Below are 27,985 nucleotides of genomic sequence, written 5' to 3' on the forward strand. Positions count from 1 at the left end.
TCAGTGTGGTGAGCAGTTAGAGAGAGGCAGCAGTGTCAAGGTCACTGGATCATCCTCACCCCCCACCGGATATTCTCTCTGGAGCGAGAAACCCAACCCAACGCTATTCTTGTTGGATGGAAACCTTTTACTGACTGACTATGCACGCAATGAGACATCCATGGTGGTTTCTTAGACATGGCCCAGTGATCTGTCATGTAATTGCGAGTCGATAACCCCATCACATCATCTCCAGCAGAAGTCAATTACTTCATAAATCATTGAGCTTTGACTATCATCCCCTTCTTTTTTTTGTGATCCAGTTTCAACCACCAGAGACCAGACCCTGGGAAGTGGAACTCCTCAAAGAGAAATAGAGATGAAAGTCTTTTTGAGTAGTTCCACCCCCCAGAGGGAAAGAGAGAGGGAGGAAGAGAGAGTATAGGAGGTGGGCTGTAACAGCAGGAGAGTCAATAATTTGAGCCCAGCCTACTGTATACCACAATACCAGGGAAGGAGAGAGGGAGTGAGGGTGAGGGTGAATGAGAGTGACACCTCAGCCGAACTGTGTGTTTAGAGCTCTGCAATCCCAGAGACAAGCACAGCTGATGTGTGGATTACCACAGCAATTCTCACTGGAGCTGTTTTTGGAAAATGGTGGGCTTATCTTCCTCTTCAGCTGTTGAAGCTGGTAAGTAACCAAATTGACTGCATGCCTGCATTATACTTGGTCTTGGCAGCCCGCTATTTGTCCCTCAGTGGTCTGTGTGTGTTGTGTTTGTCCCAGTCTCTCAAGACTGTAACATTTGAGTTGGAAATACACTAAATATATGTGGACACGCCTTCAAGTTAGTGTATTAGTCTTTTTCAGCCACACCTGTTGCTGACAGGTGTATAAAACCGAGCACACGGCCATGAAATCTACATAGACAAACATTGGCAGTAGAATGGCCCATACTGAAAAGCTCAATGACTTTCAATGTGGCACCGTCATAGGATGCCAACAACCTTTCCAACAAGTCAGTTCATCAAATATCTGCCCTCTTAGAGCTGCCCTGGTCAACTGTGAGTTGTGACGTGGAAACGTCCAGGAGCAACAATGGCTCAAGCCATGAAGTGGTAGGCCACACAGGCTCACAGAAAGGGACTGCCGAGTGGTGAAGCATGAAGCGCGTTAAAATCGTCTGTCCTTGGGTGCAACACTCACTACCGAGTTCCACACTGCCTCTGGAAGCAACGTCAGCACAAGAACCGTTTGTCTGGAGCTTCATGAAATGGGTTTCCATGGCTGAGGAGCCGCAAACAAGCCTAAGATCACCATGTGCAATGCCAAGCGTTGGCTGGAGTGGTGTAAAGCTTGCCGCCATTGGACTCTGAATCAGATTTCCCCATCTGGCAGTCCGACGGACAAATCTGGGTTAGGTGGATGCCCGGAGAATGCTACCTGCCCGAATGCAAAGTGCCAAGTGTAAAGTTTGGTGGAGGAGGAATAATGATCTGGGGCTGTTTTTGATGGTTCTGGCTAGGCCCCTTAGTTCCAGTGAAGGGAGATCTTAACGCTAAAGCATACAATGACATTCTAGACAATTCTGTGCTTCCAACTTTATGGCAGCAGTTTGGGGAGTGTCCTTTCCTGTTTCAGCATGACAATGCCACCGTACACAAAGCGAGGTCGATACAGAAATAGTTTGTTGAGATTGGTGCAGAAGAACTTGACTGGCCTGCACAGAGCCCTGACCTCAACCCCATTGAACACCTTTGGGCTGAATTGGAACACCGACTGCAAGCCAGGCCTAATCACCCAACATCAGTGTTTGACCTTACTAATGCTCTTGTGGCTGAATGGAAGCATATCCCTGCAGCTATGTTCTAACATCTAGTGGAAAGCCTTCCCCGAAGAGTGGAAGCTGTTATAGCAGGAAATGGGGGACCAACTCCATATTAATGGCCATGATTTTGGAATTAGGTATTCAACGAGTGTGTGTCCACATACTTTCGGGCCATGTGGTGTAGTTGTCTGTGTGTAGATCGTGTGTACAGTCTTATCAGAGGTCCTACTGAACACTGTATCTCCACTTCCTGAGGCTATGTGGACCTTTTCTCAACTAATTATCTCAGACCCTGTCTACTTTTCAGACAGAGTTCTGTTTTGATAGGACCAATTCATTTCCCTTGCTCGTTCATTCGTTCATTTCGACGTTGGTGTGTTATGACAGAGATATCTGTTTTACGTCTTGATACCTGCCATGTTTCTCTGGATAGCTGTGTTCTAATTACAAACCGTCCAAGTTCATCTCATGAACATTTTTGTGTGGTATAACCTGAATGTTGCCTCAACTGTTCAAATAAGCTGACCAGGCAACGTCTGACTCTCTGACCACCCCAGACATTACGGCACCCCACTTCTAAACAACACTCTTACTGGGCTATATTCAGATGATTGCGAAATCATAGTGTGTGTGTTTTGTGCTGAACTTGTTTGCCCTTGTTTCAGAGGTAGGCCTAATGGTTTTGTTGTGTTATGATGGAGTAACTGCTGGCAATGCAGACATTCAAGAGAGCAGACCGCTTTTGATAAGATTGTGGAAGATCCTGACTGTGCTAACATAACCTTACAATTAGACTTGTTTCCACATGAATGCATCTGCTCATAGAGCACTTCAGGTCTGTGATTTGAGGCATGTAAGACATGATGAAGGTCCAGTGGGCAGAGAAATGAAACACTTTAACCGACAGGTTGTTTGATCTGCTATGAGCAGAGATAAAGACAACAACCTTTTGGACTAAAGCAAAAGAAACATTCCCATATTGTAGTGATTAGACCAGGGGAAAACATCTCTCAGATCCAGAGACCTCAAAGAAAAACAGGTGGTCTTGAGATTACTGAGATTACTGTCTGCACACGCTGAGTTTTTCAGTCTCTTCCCTACCACTGTGGTGTGTGTGTGTGTGTGTGTGTGTGTGTGTGTGTGTGTGTGTGTGTGTGTGTGTGTGTGTGTGTGTGTGTGTGTGTGTGTGTGTGTGTGTGTGTGTAATGCTCCTCTCCAGGAGAGACCCAGGTCCAGTGACTGGTACTGCAGTTCTGGTGTCTCTTCACTCAGCTCCAGGAATGCCCCCACTAAATCAAATCAAATCTATTTATATAGCCCGTCGTACATCAGCTGATATCTCAAAGTGCTGTACAGAAACCCAGCCTAAAACCCCAAACAGCAAACAATGCAGGTGTAGAAGCACGGTGGCTAGGAAAAACTCCCTAGAAAGGCCAAAACCTAGGAAGAAACCTAGAGAGGAACCAGGCTATGTGGGGTGGCCAGTCCTCTTCTGGCTGTGCCAGTGGAGATTATAACAGAACATGGCCAAGATGTTCAAATGTTCATAAATGACCAGCATGGTCAAATAATAATAATCACAGGCAGAACAGTTGAAACTGGAGCAGCAGCATGGCCAGGTGGACTGGGGACAGCAAGGAGTCATCATGTCAGGTAGTCCTGAGGCATGGTCCTAGGGCTCAGGTCCTCCGAGAGAGAGAAAGAAAGAGAGAAAGAGAGAATTAGAGAGAGCATACTTAAATTCACACAGGACACCAGATAGGACAGGAGAAGTACTCCAGATATAACAAACTGACCCTAGCCCCCCGACACATAAACTACTGCAGCATAAATACTGGAGGCTGAGACAGGAGGGGTCAGGAGACACTGTGGCCCCATCCGATGACACCCCCGGACAGGGCCAAATAGGAAGGATATAACCCCACCCACTTTGCCAAAGCACAGCCCCCACACCACTAGAGGGATATCTTCAATCACCAACTTACCATCCTGAGGCAAGGCCGAGTATAGCCCACAAACATCTCCGCCACGGCACAACCCAAGGGGGGGCATCAACCCAGACGGGAAGATCACGTCAGTGACTCAACCCACTCAAGTGACGCATCCCTCCTAGGGACAGTATGAAAGAGCCCTAGTAAGCCAGTGACTCAGCCCCTGTAATAGGGTTAGAGGCAGAGAATCCCAGTGGAAAGAGGGGAACCGGCCAGGCAGAGACAGCAAGGGCGGCTCGTTGCTCCAGAGCCTTTCCGTTCACCTTCACACTCCTGGGCCAGACTACACTCAATCATATGACCCACTCAGTAAAGACTTAAAGGTTGAGACCGAGTTTGCGTCTCTTACATGGGTAGGCAGACCATTCCATAAAAATGGAGCTCTATAGGAGAAAGCCCTGCCTCCAGCTGTTTGCTTAGAAATTCTAGGGACAATTAGGAGGCCTGCGTCTTGTGACCGTAGCGTACGTGTAGGTATGTATGGCAGGACCAAATCAGAGAGATAGGTAGGAGCAAGCCCATGTAATGCTTTGTAGGTTAGCAGTAAAACCTTATAATCTACAGATAAGATAAGAAATGTGAAGCCTCTCATCTACTGAGAGAAACAACTGATCACCAGGGTAGCTGATGAGCAGATGTTTCTGTATAATGAAATGGTCCTGTCATGGGTTTGAGGGTGCCAGGAAGAGAGGTGTGGAAATTCATACAAAATGTGTCATCCAAAATCTGGAGTTCATTCAATCCAAGATGGTGTAGCAGTCGGAAGCGTGTCTTTGTCTTCTCCTGTCCTGTCCCATGTATATATTGTTTTCTTCGTATATATTTCGTATAGATTTTAATCTCACTTTCCATCTACAGACTGACAATACTCTCCTGCAACCTGCCTCACCCAATGTGTTACAGATCTGCTATTTTTATACTTTAGAACCGGAACCCCTTTCAGAAGCTAGCCAGCTAACTAGCTACTAGCTAGTAGTCAGTTAGCCAATGCTAGCGGTCCTCACCGTTAACTCGGATATCAGCCGGCCTCAACCCGGTCAATTCCTGCCAGTCTGCACAGCTCGATATCAACCCCGAGCATATCGGACTGCTTTTTTTTCTACCACCGGATTCCTACCGCAAGGTCTGCACCTTTACACCGGAACTTCGCAGATAGCTAGCTGCTATCCGAGTGGTTACTCCTGGTGAACGTCTTGTCCCAAAGCAAGCACCAGTTAGCCTGGAGCTAGCCTGGAGCTAGGCCCATCTCCCGGCTAGCCAAAGAGGTCCACCAGCCAATTCTTGGGCTCTTTTACAAATTGGCCTGGACCCTTTACTACAAACATGGAGCCCTGCCGATCCATCACGACTGGTCTGCCGACGTAACCGTCCGAGGTGGTTTCAACAGGCTCTTTCGTTGTGACGTCACCGGATGCCCATCTGCTAGCCCCGGCCTGCTAGCTGTCTGAATCGCCGTGTCTCCAGCTCGCCTAGCGTAGCAGCGACTACAGAGTTGGCTCCTTGACTCATCTAGTGCTACTCATTGGACCCTATGATCACTCAGCTACCCATGTCTCTCCCTAATGTCAATATGCTTTGTCTATTGCTGTTTTGGTTAATGATTATTGTCTTATTTCACTGTAGAGCCCCTAGCCCTGCCCAATATGCCTTGGATAGCCCATTTGTTCCAACCCCACACATGCGGTGACCTCACCTGGATTAACTGGTGCCTCTAGAGACAAAACCTCTCTCATCGTCACACAATACCTAGGTTTACCTCCACTGTACTCACATCCTACCATATCCTTGTCTGTACATTATGCCTTGAATCTATTCTCCCGCGCTCAGAAATCTGCTCCTTTTACTCTCTGTTCCGAACGCACTAGACGACCAGTTCTTATAGCCTTTAGCTGTACCCTAATCCTAGAGTTCTGTCATACTATCCAGGTATGTGCCCAAACAATTTGAGCTTCTACTTGTAAAAATCCTCCTTTCAAGAAACAAGTCTCTCACCATTGTCGCTTTTTATAAACCTCCTTCAGCCCCAAGCTGTGCCCTGGACACCAAATGTGAATTGATTGCCTCCTATCTATCTTCAGAGTTCATACTGTTAGGTGACCTAAACTGGGATATGCTTGACACCCCGGCCGTCCTACAATCACACGTATTATTAAGGAACCTACCCGGTACAACCATGGGGCACCCTCTTAGATATCATCTGAACCAACTTGCCCTCCAAATACACCTCTGCTGTCTTCAACCAGGATCTCAGCAATCACTGTCTCATTGCCTGCGTGCGTGATGGGTCCGCTGTCAAACGACCACCCCTCAACACTCCCTAAAACACTTCAGCGAGCAGGCCTTTCTAATCGACCTGGCCCGGGTATCCTGGAAAGATATTGACTTCATCCCGTCAATAGAGGATGCCTGGTTGCTCTTTAAAAGTGCTTTCCTCACCAACTTAAATAAGCCTGCCCCATTCAGAAAATGTATAACTAAGACCAGACATAGCCCTTGGTTCACCCCAGACTTGACTGCCCTTGACCAGCACAAAAACATCCTGTGGCGTTCTGCATTAGCATCGAATAGCTCCCGCGATATGCAACTTTTCAGGGAAGTCAGGACCCAATATACCAATACAGTCAGTTTGGAAAGCTAAGGCTAGCTTTTTAAAAAATGTTTTGTTTTTTTTGGTTGTTGAATTTTACCCCTTTTTCTCCCCAATTTCATGGTATCCAATTGTTTAGTAGCTACTATCTTGTCTCATCGCTACAACTCCCGTACGGGCTCGGGAGAGACGAAGGTTGAAAGTCATGCGTCCTCCGATACACAACCCAACCAAGCCGGACTGCTTCTCAACACAGCGCGCATCCAACCCAGAAGCCAGCCGCACCAATGTGTCGGAGGAAACACCGTGCACCTGGCAACCTTGGTTAGCGTGCACTGTGCCCGGCCCACCACAGGAGTCGCTGTTGTGCAATGAGACAAGGATATCCCTACTGGCCAAACCCTCCCTAACCCGGGTGACGCTAGGCCAATTGTGCGTCGCCCCACGGACCTCCCGGTCACGTCCGGTTACGACAGAGCCTGGGCGCAAACTCAGAGTCTCTGGTGGCACAGCTGGCGCTGCAGTACAGCACCCTTAACCACTGCGCTACCCGGGAGGCCCCAAGGCTAGCTTTTTCAAACAGAAATTTGCATCCTGTAGCACTAATTCCAAAAAGTGTTTGGACACTGTAAAGTCCATGGAGAATAAAAGCACCTCCTCCCAGCTGCTCACTGCACTGAGGCCAGGAAACACTGTCACCACTGATAAATATAAAATAATTGATCATTTAAATAAGCATTTTTCTATGGCTGCTTTCCACCTGGCTAATCTGCACCCCCTGCAGCAACTTGCCTAAGCCGCCCTGCTTCTCCTTCACCCAAATCCAGACAGCTGATGTTCTGAAAGAGCTGCAAAATCTGGATTACTACAAATCAGCTGGGCTAGACAATCTGGAACCTCTCTTTCTAAAATGATCAGCCGAAATTGTTGCAACTCCTATTACTAGCCTGTTCAAACTCTCTTTCGTATCGTCTGAGATCCCCAAAGATTGGAATGCTGCCGCGGTCATCCCCCTCTTCAAAGGGAGAGAAACTCTAGACCCAAACTGTTATAGGCCTATATCCATCCTGCCCTCTCTTTCTAAAATCTTCAAAAGCCAAGTTAACAAACAGATCACCGAACATTTAGAATCCCACCGTACCTTCTCCACTATTCAATCTGGTTTCCGAGCTGGTCATGGGTGCACCTCAGCCACGCTCAAGGTCCTAAATAATATCATAACCACCATCAATAAAAGACAGTACTATGCAGCCGTGTTCATCGACCTGGCCAAGGCTTTCGACTCTGTCAATCACCGCATTCTTATTGGCAGACTCAATAGCCTTGGTTTCTCAAATGACTACCTCGCCTGGTTCACCAACTACTTCTCAGATAGAGTTCAGTGTGTCAAATCGGAGGGCCTGTTGTCCGGACGTATGGTAGTCTTTATAGGGGTGCCACAGGGTTCTTATCTCTGTATATATCTATGATGTCGCTATTGCTGCGGGGGATTCTCTGATCCACCTCTACGCAGACGACACCATTCTGTATACATCTGGCCCTTTTTGGACACTGTGTTAACAAACCTCCAAACAAGCTTCAATGCCACACAACACTCCTTCTGTGGCCTTCAACTGCTTTTAAATGCTATTAAATCTAAATGCATGCTTTTCAACTGATTGTTGCCGGCACCCGCCTGCCCGATTAGCTTCACTACTCTGGACGGTTCTGACTTAAAATATGTGGACAACTACCAAAAGGTGTCTGGTTAGACTGGTAACTCTCCTTCCAGACTCACATTAAGCATCTCCAATCCAAAATTAAATCTAGAATTGGCTTCCTATTTCGCAACAAAGCATCCTTCACTCATGCTGCCAAACATACCCTCGTAAAACTGACTATCCTACCGATCCTTGACTTCGGCGATGTCATTTACAAAATAGCCTCCAACACTCTTTTGTCACAAAAGCCCCATATACTACCCACCACAGCTACCTGCATGCTCTCGTTGGCTGGCCCTGACTTCATATTCATCGCCAAACCCACTGGCTCCAGGTCATCTGTAAGTCTTTGCTAGGTAAAGCCCCACCTTATCTCAACTCACTGGTCACCATAGCAACACCCACCTGTAGCACGCACTCCAGCAAGTATATTTCACTGGTCATCCCCAAAGCCAACACTTCCTTTGGCCGCCTTTCCTTTCCGTTCTCTGCTGCCAATGACTGGATGAATTGCAAAAATCACTGAAGCTGGAGTCTTATTTCTCCCTCTCTAACTTTAAGCATCAGCTGTCAGAGCAGCTTACCGATCACTGTATCTGTACACAGCCAATCTGTAAATAGCACACCCAACTATCTCATCCCCATGTTGTTATTTATCCTCTTGCTCTTTTGCTCCCCAGTAATTTTACTTGCACATCATCATCTGCACATCTATCACTCCAGTGTTAATGCTAAATTGTAATTATTTCACCTCTTTGGCCTATTTATTGCCTTACCTCCCTACTCTTCTAAATTTGCACACACTGTACATAGATTTTTCTATTGTGTTATTGACTGTACATTTGTTTATGTGTAACTCTGTGTTGTTGTTTTTGTCACACTGCTTTGCTTTATCTTGGCCAGGTCACAGTTGTAAATGAGAACTTGTTCTCAAATTGCCTACCTGGTTAAATAAAGGTGAAATAAAATTAAAATACAATTTGGACACTGCTGAGAAGTTCTCAGGGATAGACATTAAAGGTTGCTCTATTTCCTGGGCTAAGTGACCTGAGCAGGGGATTTTTTTATTACTGATAACAACCAGGATGCAAAGAATTCCAGTAGTCTGGTCTTTCTGGTTTATTTCCCTGCATGTAGTTTAAAATAGCTCCTTAACATTTACGGCTAAGTGATCATAATCTTCGGGCAACCAAAAAACACTCCTAACTTGCCCAGTGGGCGAATGCCTCTCAGACCTTAAAGGGGTACTTCAGGATTGTATCTACTTAAACAGAGTCAGATGAACACATGGATACCATTTGTATGTCTCTGTGTCCAGTATGATGGAAGTTATAGGTGGTTTTATGAGCCAATGCTAACTAGCGTTAGCACAATGACTGTCAATCATTGATTCTGCTTTTGTGACTATCATACCCGTTTATTGCATTAATCTGCCAGACCCCACATTATTATTATATTGTCTAGGTTCTTCCAGCCACTGTGTCTATATAACCAGATATCTGAGGTTAGCTCTTCCCAAAGCCACTTATGTTGTCAGCACAGAGTTCAAATCAAATCAAATCAAATTTTATTTGTCACATACACATGGTTAGCAGATGTTAATGCGAGTGTAGCGAAATGCTTGTGCTTCTAGTTCCGACAATGCAGTAATAACGAACAAGTAATCTAACTAACAATTCCCAAAAAAAACTACTGTCTTATACACAGTGTAAGGGGATAAAGAATATGTACATAAGGATATATGAATGAGTGATGGTACAGAGCAGCATAGGCAAGATACAGTAGATGATATCGAGTACAGTATATACATATGAGATGAGTATGTTGACCTATGAATATAGATTTGCTTAGTAATTTTATTGTACAATCTCTTGAAATTGTCTCTCATTGTTTCATACATGACCTCTAACCTGTGTTCTTTCCCACCAGCGATGGAGTACCTGGTGAGTGAACTGAACGTGTTGCTGAAGCTGCTGGACCATGAGAGTGTGAGCACAGCCACAGCAGAGAAGATGAGTGTGATCCGGAGCCTACTGGGGCAGCTGCAGCCATCAGGTGAGTGTGTGTGTGTTCCAAGGGGGTGTTAATCGTCAACCATGTCATCGACGCCCAGAAAGCAGTTGTTGTTGGGGGTTAACTGCCTTGCTCAAGGTCAGAATGGCAGATTTTTGTTCATTTTTTCCATGTACTCAGTTTTCTTCTCTGTTAAAGTGAATGGATCAGACTTCGTATACATGAACACTTCCCTTTATGGAAATGGCACCAGCTTTGTGGAATCTTTGTTTGAGGAATTGGGTGAGTTAAATATCATATCTGTATTATTTCATATGACAGAAGGAGAACTTGCTAGACAATCCTAGTATACAGTAGCACATTATTTAATTCTTAAAGTAAATCTTGAAAATGATTTTATATTTTATTGTCCCACTCCCAACAGATTGTGACCTGCATGAGCTCAGAGCCTCCCCAGAAGAACTGAAGGATCAGGTAGAGGAGAAAACCTCCAAAATACCGCCATCGAAAGTAAGATAGCCTTTTTGACTATACTATATAATTGCGTGTATAACACATTCGTTATTTTGCCTAACCCTAACCCTTTCCCCCAGAGTCCCACTGACACCCCCCCTCCTCTGCCAACCACCCCTCCACCAGAGGACTACTATGAGGAGGCAGTGCCCCTGGACCCTGGCACGGTGCCCCAGTATATCACCAACATCGCCACATGCAGTGAGTACTCACATTTCCTCTCAACAGTCACCTATAACCATCTGAAGTCATTGTCCATACACATTGTTATTATTAGGTTACATCTAATCGGTTACCTCCTGCTTCCTTCTAGTCAGCTCAAGTCCCCCAAATTCCATTGAAGATGCATACTATGAAGACGCTGACAACAACTACCCCACCACCCGAATCAATGGCCCGCGCAAGAACTCCTGTGAGTATGAAATCGTAACACCCTGTTGAGATGAATGTGTTCGTGTACTCTATTTGCATATTAGGAGGGAGAGAGGAGGAACCTTCTTATCCATTGACCTTTGTTTTTCTCCAGATGCTGATTCAGATGCGCTGAGCAGCTCCTATGAGTCGTATGATGAAGAGGATGAGGAGGCAAAGGGCCAGGACAGGACTCGGCGGTGGCAGTCAGAGGAGAACTCTGTGGGCCCCATGAAGGACTGTCGCATCTGTGCCTTCCTGCTGCGCAAGAAACGCTTCGGACAGTGGGCAAAACAGCTGACCGTTGTCCGTGACAACAGATTACAGGTAGGACAACAGGAACTTTTCTGCTGTCTGTTGCATGTGTTTATTATTAAATGTTTATTACACACCAGGGCTGAGGTAACTAAGACACATTTTGACATAAGTGATATGCAGTGAAAATTATTTTTAAAGTCCCTTGTATGAAGTATGAAAAAGTATGAAAAACTATTGTTTATGTGTCTTTCTCTGCAGTGCTACAAGAGCATCAAAGACAGCAGCCCACACATTGAGCTGCCGCTGAACCTGTGTAACGTCATCTACATCCCCAAAGAGGCACGCCGCAAGAAGCATAAGCTGCGTTTCTCCCTGCCTGGGGGAGAGGCCTTGGTGCTGGCTGTCCAGAGCAAGGAACAGGCGGAGCGATGGCTCAAGGTGATCCGGGAGGTGGTCAGTCAGGCCAGCAGCAATGATGGATTAGAGGGCTCCTCCTCTCCTATGATCCAGAGGAAGAAAGATCTGGACAAGGTGGGCTGCCCCTCAGTAACCCCGTTGGCTACCACACTCAGCCTATAGGTCTGTAATCCAACACACTGTATGCACTGAACAGACCCCTATGGGCCCCCCTGTTTTCCTCAAACAGACTCAGACACTCTGGGAACTGGTGCTATGTTTAACATCCACATATATCACCATGCTGCAGTAACCAGACAAACAAAGAGGTGTGATTGGTCCGCACTCAAAAAGATGTCACATAAAGCTTCCTGCATTCTTTTTCTTCTTTTCTTTTTACCGCATCAGGGATAGTGTACACAGACGTTTTGGCTTCACAGCCTTCTTCAGAGTGTAGGTACAGTTTTCTTTTAATTCAAAGAAGAATTTGTAAAGGACAACATATAAGTAGCAGGTGCTTCTAATCAGGGTTGCCACTCATCTGCCAATCAGGGACGGGTCTTTTCTGGTCTACCTGTATACAAATTAGTCAGAAAGAAGTACGGAGTTAAAGGGTATGGCAGTGGGCACGAAGGGCAACTCTCAAATCAATCGCCCCAGGTGTCCACTCACCTGAATATATCACATCCATTCATGAGTTAGCCCACCACATAGGACATCAGGCAAAGCTGTTCATGAATATGTGGGTCCAACTCATAAACAACATACAAAATCTGATATGCATAGTGTTCTTGTATAACAGTATAATTGAGGCTTATAGGAAGGAGGTGAAATCGAATTCTTTAAGATAGAGAATTTTATTTATATATCCACATGGCTTCTCTTTGGAGTCATTTGTTGTCACAGTAAATAACCAGACAGAATGAAAACAGTCCAGTGAAGAGACAGACAGACATACTCCCTGTTTTGACACCCCTGGTGTAACACTGCCTGATCTTTATCAGTTGATGATGGTGTGTTTACTCAGTGTCAACACTCGATAGGAGGGGGGTTGACGCTCATGCTGCCTTGCTGACTGTGGGAAGGAAACAGCTGTCAAAGTAAAAGGCTAGCAATCAGCAATCAGCAACTGAAACTCCACATAGAGGAAAACAGAGTGATTTCATTACAGCCTAAATGTATGGCTTTGGACAGGCTTTGGACAGACAGACTGTTGATCCCATTTCAGGATTATTCTGAGACGATAATGACTTTTATGTCCTAGCTGGAAATCGTTCTCTCGTTGCAGGGTCTACAGTTGAAGTCGGAAATGTACATGCACCTTAGCCAAATACATTTAACCACAGTTTTTCATAATTCCCGACATTTAATCCTACGAAAAATTCCCTGTTTTAGGTCAGTTAGGATCGCCACTTTATTTTAAGAATGTGACATGTCAGAATAATTAGTAGAGAGAATGATTTATTTCAGCTTTTATTTCTTTCATCACATTCCCAGTGGGTCAGTAGTTTACATACACTAAATTAGTACTTGGTAGCATTGCCTTTAAATTGTTTAACTTGGGTCAAACGTTTCGGGTAGCCTTCCACAAGCTCCCACCATAAATTGGGTGAATTTTGGCCCATTCCTCCTGACAGAGATGGTGTAACTGACTCAGTTTTGAAGGCCTTGCTTGCACACGCTTTTTCAGTTCTGCCCACAAATTTTCTATAGGATTGAGGTCAGGGCTTTGTGATGGCCACTCCAATACCTTGACTTTGTTGTCCTTAAGCCATTTTGCCACAACTTTGGAAGTAGGCTTGGGGTCATTGTCCATTTGGAAGACCCATTTGCGACCAAGCTTTAACTTCCTGACTGATGTCTTGAGATGTTACTTCAATATATCCACATAATGTTCCTCCCTCATGATGCCATCTATTTTGTGAAGTGCACCAGTTCCTCCTGCAGCAAAGCACCCCCACAACATGATGCTGACACCCCGTTCTTCACAGTTGGGATGGTGTTCTTTGGCTTGCAAGCCTCCCCCCTTTTCCTCCAAACATAACGATGGTCATTATGGCCAAACAGTTTTATTTTTGTTTCATCAGACCAGAAGACATTTCTCCAAAAAGTATGATCTTTGTCCCCGTGTGCAGTTGCACACCGTAGTCTGTCTGTAAACAATTGTTGGAAAAATGACTTGTGTCATGCACAAATTAGATGTCCTAACCAACCGACTTGCCAAAACTATAGTTTGTTAACAAGAAATTTGTAGGAGTTGTTGAAATGGTTGAAAATGTATTTTTAATGACTCCAACCTAAGTGTATGTAAACTTCCAACTTCAACTGTGTGTGTGTGGATGCGTGTGTGTGTTTTAAGTTTTTAAAGCCAAGTGCACAAGTACAGTGACATGCCTTTCTGGCGAGCATGTCATGCCCCGCCACAAACCTAATCCCCCCCCGTTCTTCTGTATTAGTTACTAGGAGCTGACAAGCACACCTCCGACTCTGACAGCGTGGCCACTGGTGACAACCTGCCCTCTGGTCAGCTCCGGGACAACTGTGACCAAGGTTAGGCCCCAATCTGCCTCAAAATACCTGAGCATCCCCGTATGTCTGTATTCTTATATACATACTGCAGCTTTGTATTTACCTGTCTGCATTGTGATAGTTCTACATTGTGAAAGACCACGTCAGTTACAAGATGTAAGGAGGATCTGTATTTTTATTTTAGAAAAACATTCTGTTCTGTATTTTAAACTGTGAGTCACAGGCCCAAGCAGAGTGAAGTGTAGCACTATGTTGGGCAGTAGATTGTCTACATAGAGAAGGAGAAAAATCTCATGAATAAACAAGGAGAGCGATCCATGTTCTTGGGTCAGAAGAGGGGTAAACATTTTGATGTTTTACCTAAAGCACATAAAAGACAGGAAGTGTGGCTCAGAGCAGAAACATCCTTCCTGCCCTCTTCCTGCCTTTGTCTCACAATGACATCATAGGACATATACTGTACGTACACAAGGCAGAGAGAGCACGTGATAGACAGAGCGGGGAGACTTCCACCCCCCCCGCCCAAAAATATTGTGCCACATTATAACTTGAGCTTCCAGTAAATAAGAATCCTAACAAAAAGAGGTGTTTTCAGACACATTTGTAAACGACTGTGTGTTTCTATTCAGGGAAGGGGAAGAGGGGGGCATTTACAGAGCTGACAGGATCTATGAGCAGAGCGGCTGGACGGAAGATCAACAGGATTATCAGTTTCTCTAAGAAGAAGCCTCCTCTCCCAGGAGACACTCTGACCTCTTCCTACCGTGACGACAATCCCCGCTGTGGTGAGCACATCCATGTCATATTTTACATTTTTCTCTCTCTCAGTCATAATCTCTGGGCTGAACCCTGTGCCTAGCTAGTTGTAGCTACTTATTACTGCAGCTTTATGTGTTACAAATTGAGATTCTGCAGCCTCCCAGGCTCTACATTATGTACTCTGCATTATGTTACTATTCTCATCTTTCTTTTGTCCTCCCACCTTTAAAATCTGTTATTTTCCACTTCCCCCATATAATAACCTTTATGGAAAGTCCAACAGTGAGAATATGTATGTATTCCTTTCCCTTGTCCCCAGGTTATCTGAATGTGCTTGTGAACCAATGCTGGAGGGAGAGATGGTGCTGTGTAAAGGGTGGAACACTGTACCTGCACAAAGAAAGGGGTGACCTGCGTACTCACGTCAGCGCTGTGGTCCTCCATGGGGCTGAGGTCGTACCTGGACTGGGGCCCAAGCACCCCTTCGCTTTCCGCATCCTGCAAGGAGGCAACGAGGTGGCTGCATTGGAGGTATGTCTGTGTGTGTGTGTATTTTTATCCCAATATATGATATTTTCTCCCCTATTACAGACTTAAATCTCTTGCCCAGTATCTCCGGGTTGTCTCATGGGTTCTAGTCCCCTTTGGGATCAGTGACATGTGGTGATGTGTCTCTGTGTGTCCATCAGGCCAGCTGTTCAGAGGAGATGGGTCGCTGGCTGGGGGTCCTGCTGGCAGAGTCTGGCTGCGCCACCACCCCAGAGGCCCTGCACTACGACTATGTGGACGTGGACACCATCACTAACATCACAGACGCAGCAAGACACTCCTTCCTGTGAGTCTGATAGAGTGGGGCTTGGCCCTTTGGCCTGGGATCATTTCTAAATGCTCAAAGTGCTTTACATTGTAAGGGGAGTACATTGCTAATGCTAGATGGTCATTATTGGTAAACGCTTACGTCTCTTTCCTCCTCATCTTGTCCCATAGTTGGGCTACCTCCTCCAGTGGCGCCTCCACAGACACCAGAACCTATGATGAGGTTCCTTATGAGGGTGTATTGGTAAGGAGATTTACAGTAAATCGAATGAATCCGCACGTCTGTGTCCACCCTTAACTGCAGCTGAAGCTTAAAGGATCTAGTTGATGAATGATCTGTTCCACGATCCTCTCATATCTCAGGGAGTAGGAGTCAGAGGGCTTTTTATTCTAGCGCAGTTTGAAGGCCTGCTGAAAGTCGATAGGCTCCTCTGTGTGTATGTGGGAGGGGAGATAGTGTTCCATGGATGATTTCTGATGAGCTTCTTTCAGAAAAGTTCTGAGTTGGGTAAGCAGTACAGAGAGCTCGCACACAGCCGGACTCTTTTGGGAAAACTCTTTGCTGGAAAGTATGACAATCATATCCAACTGTGTATCCAGCTGTGTCAAGTCTTTTCATTCAATCCAGCTTTCACAATTTGACTGTAATACTTTGTGATGCATCTCTCACATTCCAGTTTACTCAACTTGAAGTGGTTCATTTATTTCACTTGTGGTCTAGTTTCTCAAAAACAGTACGTTTCCAGTAACTTTTCCAATTCCAAACTTTACACATCACACATTAGTGACAGAGTTCATCTGAGTTCATCCTCTCTCCCTCTCTCTCACCACTGGCCATCACCTCTTTTCAACTCGTTATTCTCTCATATCTTTCTCCACTACACACCTTTCCCTCCCTGTTACCCTGTCTTTCTTATCATATCTCCTTTCCCGATCCCCTTTCCCTACGCTTCCCTCCACAGCAGCCAGAGGAGCCAGTACCCAGACCAGGAGCTCAGGTGAAACGCCACTCTTCTTTCTCCAGCAGCAGAGAGATAGAGAAGGCGGATTCCTTAGTCACCATAAAGAGACACGGCTCCAGTAAGTCCCCCGAAGGTCAGCCAAGACTGTGTGTGATGCTGGGAACATAGGGGGGAATTGGACATTATCTTTTTAGACTATGCCTAGAACATACCTATATGATTTATAAATGTGACCACTCAGAATGTGTTTTTGGGGTTTCTCTGTCTTTAGATGTGAATCAGTATGTATCAGGGAAGTATGGCAAAACACGAGCCGAGGAGGATGCCAGAAGGTACCTGAAAGAGAAAGAACAGATGGAGAAGGAGCGAGAGGTCATAAAAAATGCCCTACTCATATTACGCAATGATAGGAAAGAGGTGAAGGAACAACTGAAGGATGTTACAGGTAAGAAAGTAAAACACATTCAATCTCGGATTGAATTTCCTTAAATAGAGAGAGCAAACCTAGACCATTTATTTTGCATAGATTAATGGTCCACCTACTGCTTGGCCACAGTATAGGAATTCATCACTCAGACATATTGAGGAGCCATGGAGCCTAACAAATGGATGGCTGTGTGTGACTGTGTTTCAGGTAAGCAGCAAAAGCAGCTAGAGAAGCGTTTGGCCCAGCTGGAGGAAAGCTGCAGGGGGAAGGAGGGGGAGCGGGTGGACCTGGAGCTGCGTCTCAATGAGGTGAAGGAGAACCTAAAGAAGTCCCTGGCTGGAGGGGTGCTGGGGCCGCTCACAGAGAGCAAACCCCCCACTAGCAAACCACCCAGAAAGGTACCTGGCCTACAGCTTAGCCTACAGCACATCACGAAGAGTTATATCAAGTCTACTCTAGACCATGGTTTATTGTAGATAAGCTAAACCGTATACTTTTGGGGTCAATTCGAATTGAAGGCGACCAATTCAGGAAGTCATTTGAATTTAAAATAAGATAAATGGACCAAGGTTTGAAAAAAAATTGCTTCTACGTTTCAGTTGATTGAGAATTAATTGAATTGACCCCAACACTGCTTTGCATTATTAGGGTTTTTATGTTGAAGATTTCTTACCGTCTTAGCATGTATTTCCATCTGAGGTGTTTTGATGAGTATTGTACGTCGAAGTAGTATTATTTACCCATAAACAGATATTCTCAACTTCTCTTTCCTCATACTGTATGTCCAGGTCCGCATCAGTAAAGTTGACAACACATACACTGAGGCATCCATGCCAGTCAACTGTGCTGCGGAGATGCGGAAGTGCCCCCCATCCATCTGTTCATCTAGCAAGGGGAACGTCATGCAGAAAGCCAAGGTAGGCTTTCATAAAACAAGATCCAGGGCACCCATTGACATTAGCCTGTTTTATTAAGTAGCACTGTGTCTCAATGTTCTACATCACAATCAGAACGCAGACTGTGACGAACGTACAGCATGATCAGCCCTCATAAGTGTACTTTTACGTACAAACACTAAATGTGTGTCCTGTTTTTTAAATTTTATTTTTAGGAATGGGAGTCCAAAAAGGGGACTTAGAGAGACACTGCTCATTCAGATGGTCAGTCAAATGCTTGTTGTCTTGGAACATGTTGGAGCTGATTTGGAAAAGGAGGAGGGGTGAAGCAGGGACTCCATTATCTTCAACTTTTCCACTTCCCTCTTGAGAGCCAAATATTTACTGCACATCGCTGAGCTGAGAAAATTGTGACAGGGGAAGACAACTCTGGAATTGTTGAAAAACATAATTCAAAGCCCTATCAGTCACTAGGAATCACTGAATGCTCATTCTGTGGCATGACACTTGTTTTGTGATCCAGTAATTGCTTGTGTTGCATGTGGTATTGTTGTTCCTTCAGAGTGTGGAAGAAGATATGTTATGAGGACTCCATGTGGACACATCAGGCTGGACTTGAGATGTTGAGAGGAGAGATTTTTAGAGGGTGAATATGCATACACACTATGCACATATCTGCAAGAATAGATAATAAAGGGAAAGAGAATATTGTATTGACTGTGAGAGTTTGTTGTTGGAATAGTTGCCTAAAAGAGATACTGTATCCCATAAAAATACTGTTTTATGCTGTATCCACTATGTAAGTCATTTCAAAACATGCACTTTCATGAAGTGCATCAAACATTATTCCAGATCTTGTTTTAAACAACTTGCTGGACCACAGACAGAAAAACAGACACATTATGACACATGTATAAATGAATTGTTATGAAAATGTGAGACTAATTATGTGACTATACAATGATGTTTCCTTATTACGTAATTCACTCACTGTAATGAGCCTTTTACTTCTAATGACTTGTGCACTTTACTTTATTTCTATGTGTATTGTACATAAAAGCTCTTCAATGAAATTGTCTGACTTTTTCAAACCTATCTGATGGCCATGTCACAGAAAGGATAGCAGAGGGTGTGTGTGTGTGTGTGTGGCAGGAAGAACATGTTAACCTCTCTTGGGTAGGGGGCAGTATTTTCACGTCCGGGTGAAAAGCGTGCCCAAAATAAACTGCCTGTTACTCAGGCCCAGAAGCATATAATAGGTAGATTTGGATAGAAAATGCTCTAAAGTTTCTAAAACAGTTAAAATAATGTCTGTGAGTATAACAGAACTGATATGGCAGGCGAAACCCCAGGAGAAACCACCCAAAAAAAAAGAATTTAGCCTACCACTATTTTCAATGGCTGTCACTTTTAAGCAAAGTCCTCCCAGATTGCAGTTCCTAGGGCTTCCACTAGATGTCAATAGTCTTTAGAAAGAGTTTCAGGCTGGTTTTTAGAAAAGTGAGCCAGAAATTGTCATTTTTCTAGGTGCCTCCCATTTTGGCTGTAGTGTTTCCAAGCGCGTGAGTGAGAGCGCGTTCTTTTGTATTTTTCTCCGGTAAAGACAATAACGATTCTCTGTCTTAAATTTGATCATTTATTTAAGTATTAGGGTACCTAAGGTTTGATTATAAACATTGTTTAACTTGTTTGGAAAAGTTTATTAGTAACGTTTGGGATTCATTTTGTATGCATTTTGATGGAGGGAAACTGGGTGGATTATTGACTGATGCACGCCAGCTAAACTGTGTTTTTATGGATATAAAGAAGGACATTATCGAACAAAATGACCATTTGTGATGTAACTGGGACCTTTGGAGTGCCAACAGAAGAAGATCATCAAAGATAAGGCATTTATTATATCATTTATGACTTTCGTGTCGCACCTGCCTGGTTAAAATATGTTTTTCATGGTTTTGTATGCAGGGCGCTGTCCTCAGAAAATCGCAGGGTGTGCTTTCGCCGTAAAGCCTTTTTGAAATCTGACACAGCGGCTGGATTAACAAGAAGTTAAGCTTTATTTTGATGTATTACACTTATGATTTTATGAAAGTTTAATATGTATAATTCTGTAGTTTGAATTTCGCGCTCTGCAATTTCACCGGATGTTGTTTATACGCCTGTAATAGACTATTGGAGAATTCATTGAAAGAAGGATGGGATGACACACCTCCACCAGTTGGGTCCTTGCTATCCGGTATCCTTGGGATGCCCCTACCCTATTGAAGTTCAAATTGTAATGGTTACGGTATTTGGTGTATTATTAGGATCCCCTCTAGCTGTTGCGAAAGCAGCAGATACTCTTCCTGGTAAGGGTTAAGGTTAGGTAAGGGTAGGTGTTAGGGTTTGAGGTAGGGATGTCCCAAGGAACCCTGTATAGCACTAACCCAACAGTTGGAAGGAGGAGCAGGACAAGGGTGGGGCAGTCCTCACTAGCTTCTATAGCCACAAAGTAATGAACCCTGCCCATTTCTCCAATTTCTCTTAAATTTGTATTTTAAACCTAACCTTAACCATACCACTAACCTTATGCCTAACCCTAACCTTAAATTAAGACCAAAAAGCTAAGTGTGAAAAAGTTTGCACTCACCACTGTAAGTCGCTTTGGATGAGAGCGTCTGCTAAATTACTAAAATGTTGACTTTGTGGCTGTGGAATCTGACTTTGTGCCTGTCATGTACGCACATGTATTTACCTGGAGTGCCTGAGGGTGGCGCTGTTAGTATTTAAGACCGTACATGTGATCATCTGTACTTCCACTTGACCGATGACATAAGATAAACGTTATTTTACCCGCATCCCTGCCTCAGTGTGCTAATATATTACATGGTGTCAGATGTTAAAAAGTAATACAAAGGGAAGCTCAACATTATGGAACAAATTAGACCACCGACTGACTACTCTCAACCTAGAGGGAAATCTAGCACAAAATTGGAGAGTGTGCTTAGGGTCGTTGTCCTGTTGGAAGGTGAACCTTTGCCCCAGTCTGAGGTCCTGAGCACTCTGGAGCAGGTTTTCATCAATAAAAGAAGGCCTGAAACCAGAATCCGAAAAGGTCAGAGCAATACAAGAAATGCCAAAGCAGCGCTTCAGAGGTTCATGGGAAATTTGCATTATCTCACAAAGTTCAAAGTTCATCCCACCACCAGCACACCACTGAGACATCTGCTGGAAGGAGCACTGAGAGTCTTCAAAGGTACTTTAGTGCCGTAATTAAAAAGCTTGAAAACACCCGTCAGTAATGTGCCAGTGTTAAAGTACTACGATGTGATAAAAACACTGACACTATCTGTGGATGCAAGGTCAGAAGGCTTGGGAGCTGTCGTCCTGCGAGATGGTCAACCAATTGCATACGGGTCAAGGTCCCTCACAGACTGTCAAAAGAGATACGCTAAAATTGCAAAAAGAGCTACTGGCGATAGTGTATGGCTGCGAGAAGCTTCATCAAAACCTGTATTTCATCAATACCAGATCCAAGTGGAATCAGACCACAAGCCCTTGGAAACAAGGAATCTTCAAGAAGTTGCTCTAGAAAGCACCAGCTAGACTGCAGAGAATGCTGATGAGACCACAGAGACAGAGTCTACATGTGACATACAAACCAGGAAAGGAGATGCACATTGCTGATGCACTGAGCCGAGCACACCTGAAGGAACAGCGAGAAATTGCTGGATGTAAACTACATCGCTCATCAACTTCCTGTTTCAGAAGAGAAATGGCAGCAATTCAAAACAGCACCAGCAGAAGAGTTAAGACTGGTCACAGAAACAGTTAAAAAATGATAGCAAGACATGAGAGAGAAAGTTGCAAAGAAAAAAAAGCACTACTGGACCTTCAGTGAGGACTTGACATACTCAGATGGACTGCTGTTCAAAAGTTCAAAACTTGTCGTTCCCCAGAAAATGAGAGAAGAAATTATGGAAAAAAATCCATGAAGCACACATGGGAATCGTGAAATGTAAGGAACCAGCAAGGGATGTTCTGTTCTGGCCAGGCATGGCTAAACAGATTAATGTGCAGTCTGCAACACACACAAAAACAACAACCAAAGGGAGCTTGTCTCATCCAGTCCCAGAGAGAGCTTGGGCCAAAGTTGGAGTGGACATCCTCCATTACAATGACGCAGAATATCTACTATGTGTGGATTACTACACAAAATACCCAGAAATCTCCAAGCTCAGTGGAACAACAAGTAAACACATAATTACGGCACTAAAGTCAATCTTTGCAAGGTATGGGGTGCCTGACGTTTTGTTCTCCGACAATGGAAGACAGTTGGTGAGTCAATAAATGTCAGAGTTCTCTACCAGTTGGGAGTTCAAATATGTCACGTCGAGCCCTAGATATCCACAGTCAAACGGCCAAGCTGAGAGATCAAATCAAATCAAATTGTATTTGTCACATACACATGGTTAGCAGATGTTAATGCGAGTGTAGCGAAATGCTTGTGCTTCTAGTTCCGACAATGCAGTAATAATCCAACAAGTAATCTAACTAACAATTCCCCAAAAAAACCTACTGTCTTATACACAGTGTAAGGGGATACAGAATATGTACATAAAGATATATGAATGAGTGATGGTACAGAGCAGCTTAGGCAAGATACAGTAGATGGTATCGAGTACAGTATATACATATGAGATGAGTATGTAAACAAAGTGGCATAGTTAAAGTGGCTAGTGATACATGTATTACATAAGGATGCAGTAGATGATATAGAGTACAGTATATTCGTATACATATGAGATGAATAATGTAGGGTATGTAAACATTATATTAGGTAGCATTGTTTAAAGTGGCTAGTGATATATTTTACATCATTTCCCATCAATTCCCATTATTAAAGTGGCTGGAGTTGAGTCAGTGTGTTGGCAGCAGCCACTCAATGTTAGTGGTGGCTGTTTAACAGTCTGATGGCCTTGAGATAGAAGCTGTTTTTCAGTCTCTCGGTCCCAGCTTTGATGCACCTGTACTGACCTCGCCTTCTGGATGATAGTGGGGTGAACAGGCAGTGGCTCGGGTGGTTGTTGTCCTTGATGATCTTTATGGCCTTCCTGTAACATCGGGTGGTGTAGGTGTCCTGGAGGGCAGGTAGTTTGCCCCCGGTGATGCGTTGTGCAGACCTCACTACCCTCTGGACAGCCTTACGGTTGTGGGCGGAGCAGTTGCCGTACCAGGCGGTGATACAGCCCGCCAGGATGCTCTCGATTGTGCATCTGTAGAAGTTTGTGAGTGCTTTTGGTGACAAGCCAAATTTCTTCAGCCTCCTGAGGTTGAAGTGGCGCTGCTGCGCCTTCTTCACGATGCTGTCTGTGTGAGTGGACCAATTCAGTTTGTCTGTGATGTGTATGCCGAGGAACTTAAAACTTACTACCCTCTCCACTACTGTTCCATCGATGTGGATAGGGAGGTGTTCCCTCTGCTGTTTCCTGAAGTCCACAATCATCTCCTTAGTTTTGTTGACATTGAGTGTGAGGTTATTTTCCTGACACCACACTCCGAGGGCCCTCACCTCCTCCCTGTAGGCCGTCTTGTCGTTGTTGGTAATCAAGCCTACCACTGTTGTGTCGTCCGCAAACTTGATGATTGAGTTGGAGGCGTGCGTGGCCACGCAGTCGTGGGTGAACAGGGAGTACAGGAGAGGGCTCAGAACGCACCCTTGTGGGGCCCCAGTGTTGAGGATCAGCGGGGTGGAGATGTTGTTGCCTACCCATACCACCTGGGGGCGGCCCGTCAGGAAGTCCAGTACCCAGTTGCACAGGGCGGGGTCGAGACCCAGGGTCTCGAGCTTGATGACGAGCTTGGAGGGTACTATGGTGTTGAATGCCGAGCTGTAGTCGATGAACAGCATTCTCACATAGGTATTCCTCTTGTCCAGATGGGTTAGGGCAGTGTGCAGTGTGGTTGAGATTGCACCGTCTGAGGACATATTTGGGCAGTAAGCAAATTGGAGTGGGTCTAGGGTGTCAGGTAGGGTGGAGGTGATATGGTCCTTGACAAGTCTCTCAAAGCACTTCATGATGACGGAAGTGAGTGCTACGGGGCGGTAGAGAACAGTTCAGACTGTGAAAACCTGTACAAAAAAGCACAAGACAGCAATGGAAATCCTTACATAGCTCTCCTTTGACTACAGAAACACACCCCTGGACAGAGTAGGTCTCTCACCTGCACAACTAATAATGGGAAGAAGGCTGAAGGCAAAGATTACGGATTCAAAGAGATTGTTAAAGCATGTCAGGAGCTGTCTCACAAGCAGACAAAAGACACAAAAACTACTTTGACCAAGGCACACGTAAGCTTTCGGACATGAAGGAAGGAGAACAAGTAAGGATCAGACAAGTCAACAAATTGCAACCTGCAATTGCACTTGGAAAACGTGACCAGCCAAGGTCATACATAGTACCAAAACGAATCTACAGAAGGAACCAGAAATACCTGTTACAAACCCATGAAACAACACACTCAGAAATCATAATGGACTTACCTTATCTGGTGGAAAGAGAACCTGAAACAAGTGTCAGCCTGGAAGAAAACTACTCACCTGTGTGTTCTCCAGCACCAACAACACCAAAACAAATAGTGGAAAGCAACAATGTAAACACTGACACACCAGTGAAATCAACGATCAGAATGCCAAAACACCATCAGTACTGAAAAGACTCAAATAGAAAATAGAAGAAAATAATTTTAAATAATTTTAAAAGACATTAATAATAACAATGTGATGACAATTGTGGTCTGTTATGTTGTAAAAAAAAAGAAAGTTTATTTGCATATTGTTTGCAATGTGAAACACTGAGTTAAAATAACATATCTATAAACTCAGCAAAAAAAGAAATGTTCCTTTTTCAGGACCCTGTCTTTCAAAGATAATTCATAAAAATCCAAATAACTTCACAGATCTTCATTGTAAAGGGTTTAAACACTGTTTCCCATGCTTGTTCTGTGCATGATTTCCTGCAAGACAGGAATGTCAGTGTTCTGCCATTGCCAGCGAAGAGCCCGGATCTTAATCCCATTGAGCACGTCTGGGACCTGTTGGATCGGAGGGTAGGAGCTAAGGGCCATTCCCCCCAGAAATGTCCGGGAACTTGCAGATGCCTTGGTGGAAGAGTGGGGTAACATCTCACAACAAGAACTGGCAAATCTGGTGCAGTCCATGAGGAGGAGATGCACTGCAGTACTTAATGCAGATGGTCGCCACACCAAATACTGACTGTTACTTTTGATTCGCTAAAAATAAATGCAGTTGACAGTGATAGGACGTTTCTTTTTTTTTGCTGTTTATATATATATATATATATATATATATGTATTTACATGGAGTGCCTGATGGTGGCGCTGTCACTAATTACTACATATGATCATCTGTACTTGCACTTGAACCATGACATCAGATAAACGTTATTTCACAAAGCATCCCTGCCTCAGTGTGCTAATATATTACAGTGTCTATAGAGCAGGGGTGTCAAACTCATTCCACGGAGACCCAAGTATCAGCGGGTTTTGGAGTTTTTAAATTCAATTAAGACCTAGACAACCAGATAAGGGGAGTTCCTTACTATTTAGTGACCTTAATTAATCAATCAATTACAAGGGTGGAGCGAAAACCTGCATACACTCGGCCCTCCATGGAATTACTTTGTCACGTGTATAGAAGCTAGTGGGAACCGGCTGGGGCGGGTCCAAATACCCCATGCCACGGCACATGGAACTGGGTGTGGTTGGCCTAGGCCGGTCTTGCCCACCATACATTTTCATTGGTTGAGGCTCATTAAACCACGCTCTACACAACGTAGCCTGCGTGGTGATATACGTCAGCACGTACATGTAACAGATCAGCTAGCTAGCCACTCTAGCTTAACATAATAGGTTTGCAGAGTCACATCTAACAATACAAAACATTGTTTTCTAATCGATTTTTGGGTTCATAATTTCTGTAGTCTGTAAATACTTTTCATGCAGGCTTACGGTGTTATAGCGATTCACTTTCCACACATGGAAAGTGTTAGTTTACTCCGTTTCTATGGTCACAGATGGCTGTCGTCTTCCGTGTGTGGTGGTTCTTATGCCACGTTCACATACTACTTGGAACTAGGAAACTCGGAAATGTCTGACTTGCTAACTGGTTATAGTTTCAGTGGGGAGAACAAGTATTTGATACACTGCCGATTTTGCAGGTTTTCCTAGTTACAAAGCATGTAGAGCTCTGTAATTCTTATCATAGGTACACTTCAATTGTGAGAGACGGATTCTAAAACAAAAATCCAGAAAATCACATTGTATGATTTTTAAGTATGATTTTAATGGATTTTAATCCATGACGGCGTAGTGTGTTACTAATGATTTTCTTTGAGACTGTGGTCCCAGCTCTCTTCAGGTCATTGACCAGGTCCTGCCGTGTAGTTCTGGGCTGATCCCTCACCTTCCTCATGATCATTGATGTCCCACGAGGTGAGATCTTGCATAGAGCCCCAGACCGAGGGTGATTGACCATCATCTTGAACTTCTTCCATTTTCTAATAATTGCACCAACAGTTGTTGCCTTCTCACCAAGCTGCTTGCCTATTTTCCTGTAGGTCATCCCAGCCTTGTGCAGGTCTACAGGTCTACAATGGCCACCTACTTGTTGGTAGGTGATCAAATACTTATGTCATGCAATAAAATGCAAATTAATTACTTAACTCTGATGCAGAGGATAAGTTCATTAGATTTACCAGCCTCAGAAATTGCAGCCCCAATTCATGCTTCACAGATTTCAAATAACAGACACATCTCAACATCAACTGTTCAGAGGAAACTGTGTGAATCAGGCCTTCATGGTTGAATTGCTGCCAAGAAATCACTACTAAAGGACACCAATAAGGTGAAGAGACTTGTTTGGGCCAAGGAACACAAGCAGTGGACATTAGACCGGTGTAAATCTGTCCTTTGGTCTGGAGTCCAAACTGAAGATTTTTGGTTCCAACCGCTGTGTCTTTGTGAGACATGGTGTGGGTAAACGGATGATCTCTGCATGTGTATTTCCCACTGTAAAGCATGGAGAAGGTGTTAGTGTTATGGTGTGTGGATGCTTTTCTGGTGACACTGTCTGTGATTTATTTAGAATTCAAGGCACACTTAACCAGCATGGCTACCACAGCACTCTGCAGCAATACACCATCCCATCTGGTTTTGGCTTAGTGGGACTAAAATGTGTTTTTCAACAGGACAATGACCCAACACACCTCCAGGCTGTGTAAGGGCTATTTTATAAGAAGCAATGTGATGGAGTGCTGCATCAGATGACCTGGCCTCCACAATCCCCCGGTCTCAACCAAATTGAGATGGTTTGGGATGAGTCGGAGCGCAGAGTTAAGGAAAAGCAGCTAGCAAGTGCTCAGCATATGTGGGAACTCCTTCAAGACCGTTGGAAAAGCATTTCAGTTAAAGCTGGTTGAGAGAATGCCAAGAGTGCACAAAGCTGTCATCAGGGCAAAGGGTGGCTATTTAAAGAATCTCAAATATAAAATATATTTGGTTTAACACTTATTTTCTACAAAGTAGCACCAGCCATCCTCATTGTGAAGGAACTCTACGATGGCGTTTGTATCAACTTCTTTGTTTTATTATTCTAGATAATTTTTTATAAGTGGAAATAGTATTTTTTAATTTGATTTAGTGTCATCCACGATTATTTTAAATGCCTTGTGTCCACATGTGTTTTAAATTGTCATATAAATTTGGAAAAAATTTAAATCTTAATTTGTGTTAATGTTTTTTCATCAGCCTACTCAGTGACACCCACAGATCAGAACTATGTAGAGTTTACACACAAATTTGCACCTTAATTCTTACTGGATGACTCTGAAACCACTGTGAAATGAGCTACATTAGCTAT

General features: G+C 44.2%; 1 protein-coding gene across 6 annotated transcripts in view; it reads left to right on the forward strand.

Moving 5' to 3' along the window:
- Window positions 1–19,139, forward strand: part of LOC112258301 (actin filament-associated protein 1-like 1) — a 35,711-nt gene extending 16,572 nt beyond the window's left edge. For 2 of the 6 annotated variants that reach the window (XM_024432581.2, XM_024432585.2), the window contains exons 2-18: window positions 10,016–10,141; window positions 10,298–10,381; window positions 10,524–10,609; window positions 10,693–10,813; window positions 10,926–11,024; window positions 11,139–11,350; window positions 11,540–11,812; window positions 14,134–14,227; window positions 14,836–14,991; window positions 15,285–15,496; window positions 15,655–15,800; window positions 15,953–16,025; window positions 16,744–16,876; window positions 17,015–17,188; window positions 17,378–17,568; window positions 17,959–18,087; window positions 18,282–19,139. In XM_024432581.2, the coding sequence (XP_024288349.1) occupies window positions 10,016–10,141; window positions 10,298–10,381; window positions 10,524–10,609; window positions 10,693–10,813; window positions 10,926–11,024; window positions 11,139–11,350; window positions 11,540–11,812; window positions 14,134–14,227; window positions 14,836–14,991; window positions 15,285–15,496; window positions 15,655–15,800; window positions 15,953–16,025; window positions 16,744–16,876; window positions 17,015–17,188; window positions 17,378–17,568; window positions 17,959–18,087; window positions 18,282–18,308 (2,336 nt within the window). In that variant the 3' untranslated portion in view covers window positions 18,309–19,139. Of the gene's footprint in view, window positions 1–470; window positions 671–10,015; window positions 10,142–10,297; window positions 10,382–10,523; window positions 10,610–10,692; window positions 10,814–10,925; window positions 11,025–11,138; window positions 11,351–11,539; window positions 11,813–14,133; window positions 14,228–14,835; window positions 14,992–15,284; window positions 15,497–15,654; window positions 15,801–15,952; window positions 16,026–16,743; window positions 16,877–17,014; window positions 17,189–17,377; window positions 17,569–17,958; window positions 18,088–18,281 lie in introns of those variants that run through there. The other 4 variants (XM_024432584.2, XM_024432582.2, XM_024432583.2 and 1 more) reach the window with 4 other exon arrangements.
- Window positions 19,140–27,985: the final 8,846 nt, after the last annotated feature.

This window comes from Oncorhynchus tshawytscha, linkage group LG09, assembly GCF_018296145.1.
Source record: "Oncorhynchus tshawytscha isolate Ot180627B linkage group LG09, Otsh_v2.0, whole genome shotgun sequence".
Lineage (NCBI taxonomy): Eukaryota > Metazoa > Chordata > Actinopteri > Salmoniformes > Salmonidae > Oncorhynchus > Oncorhynchus tshawytscha.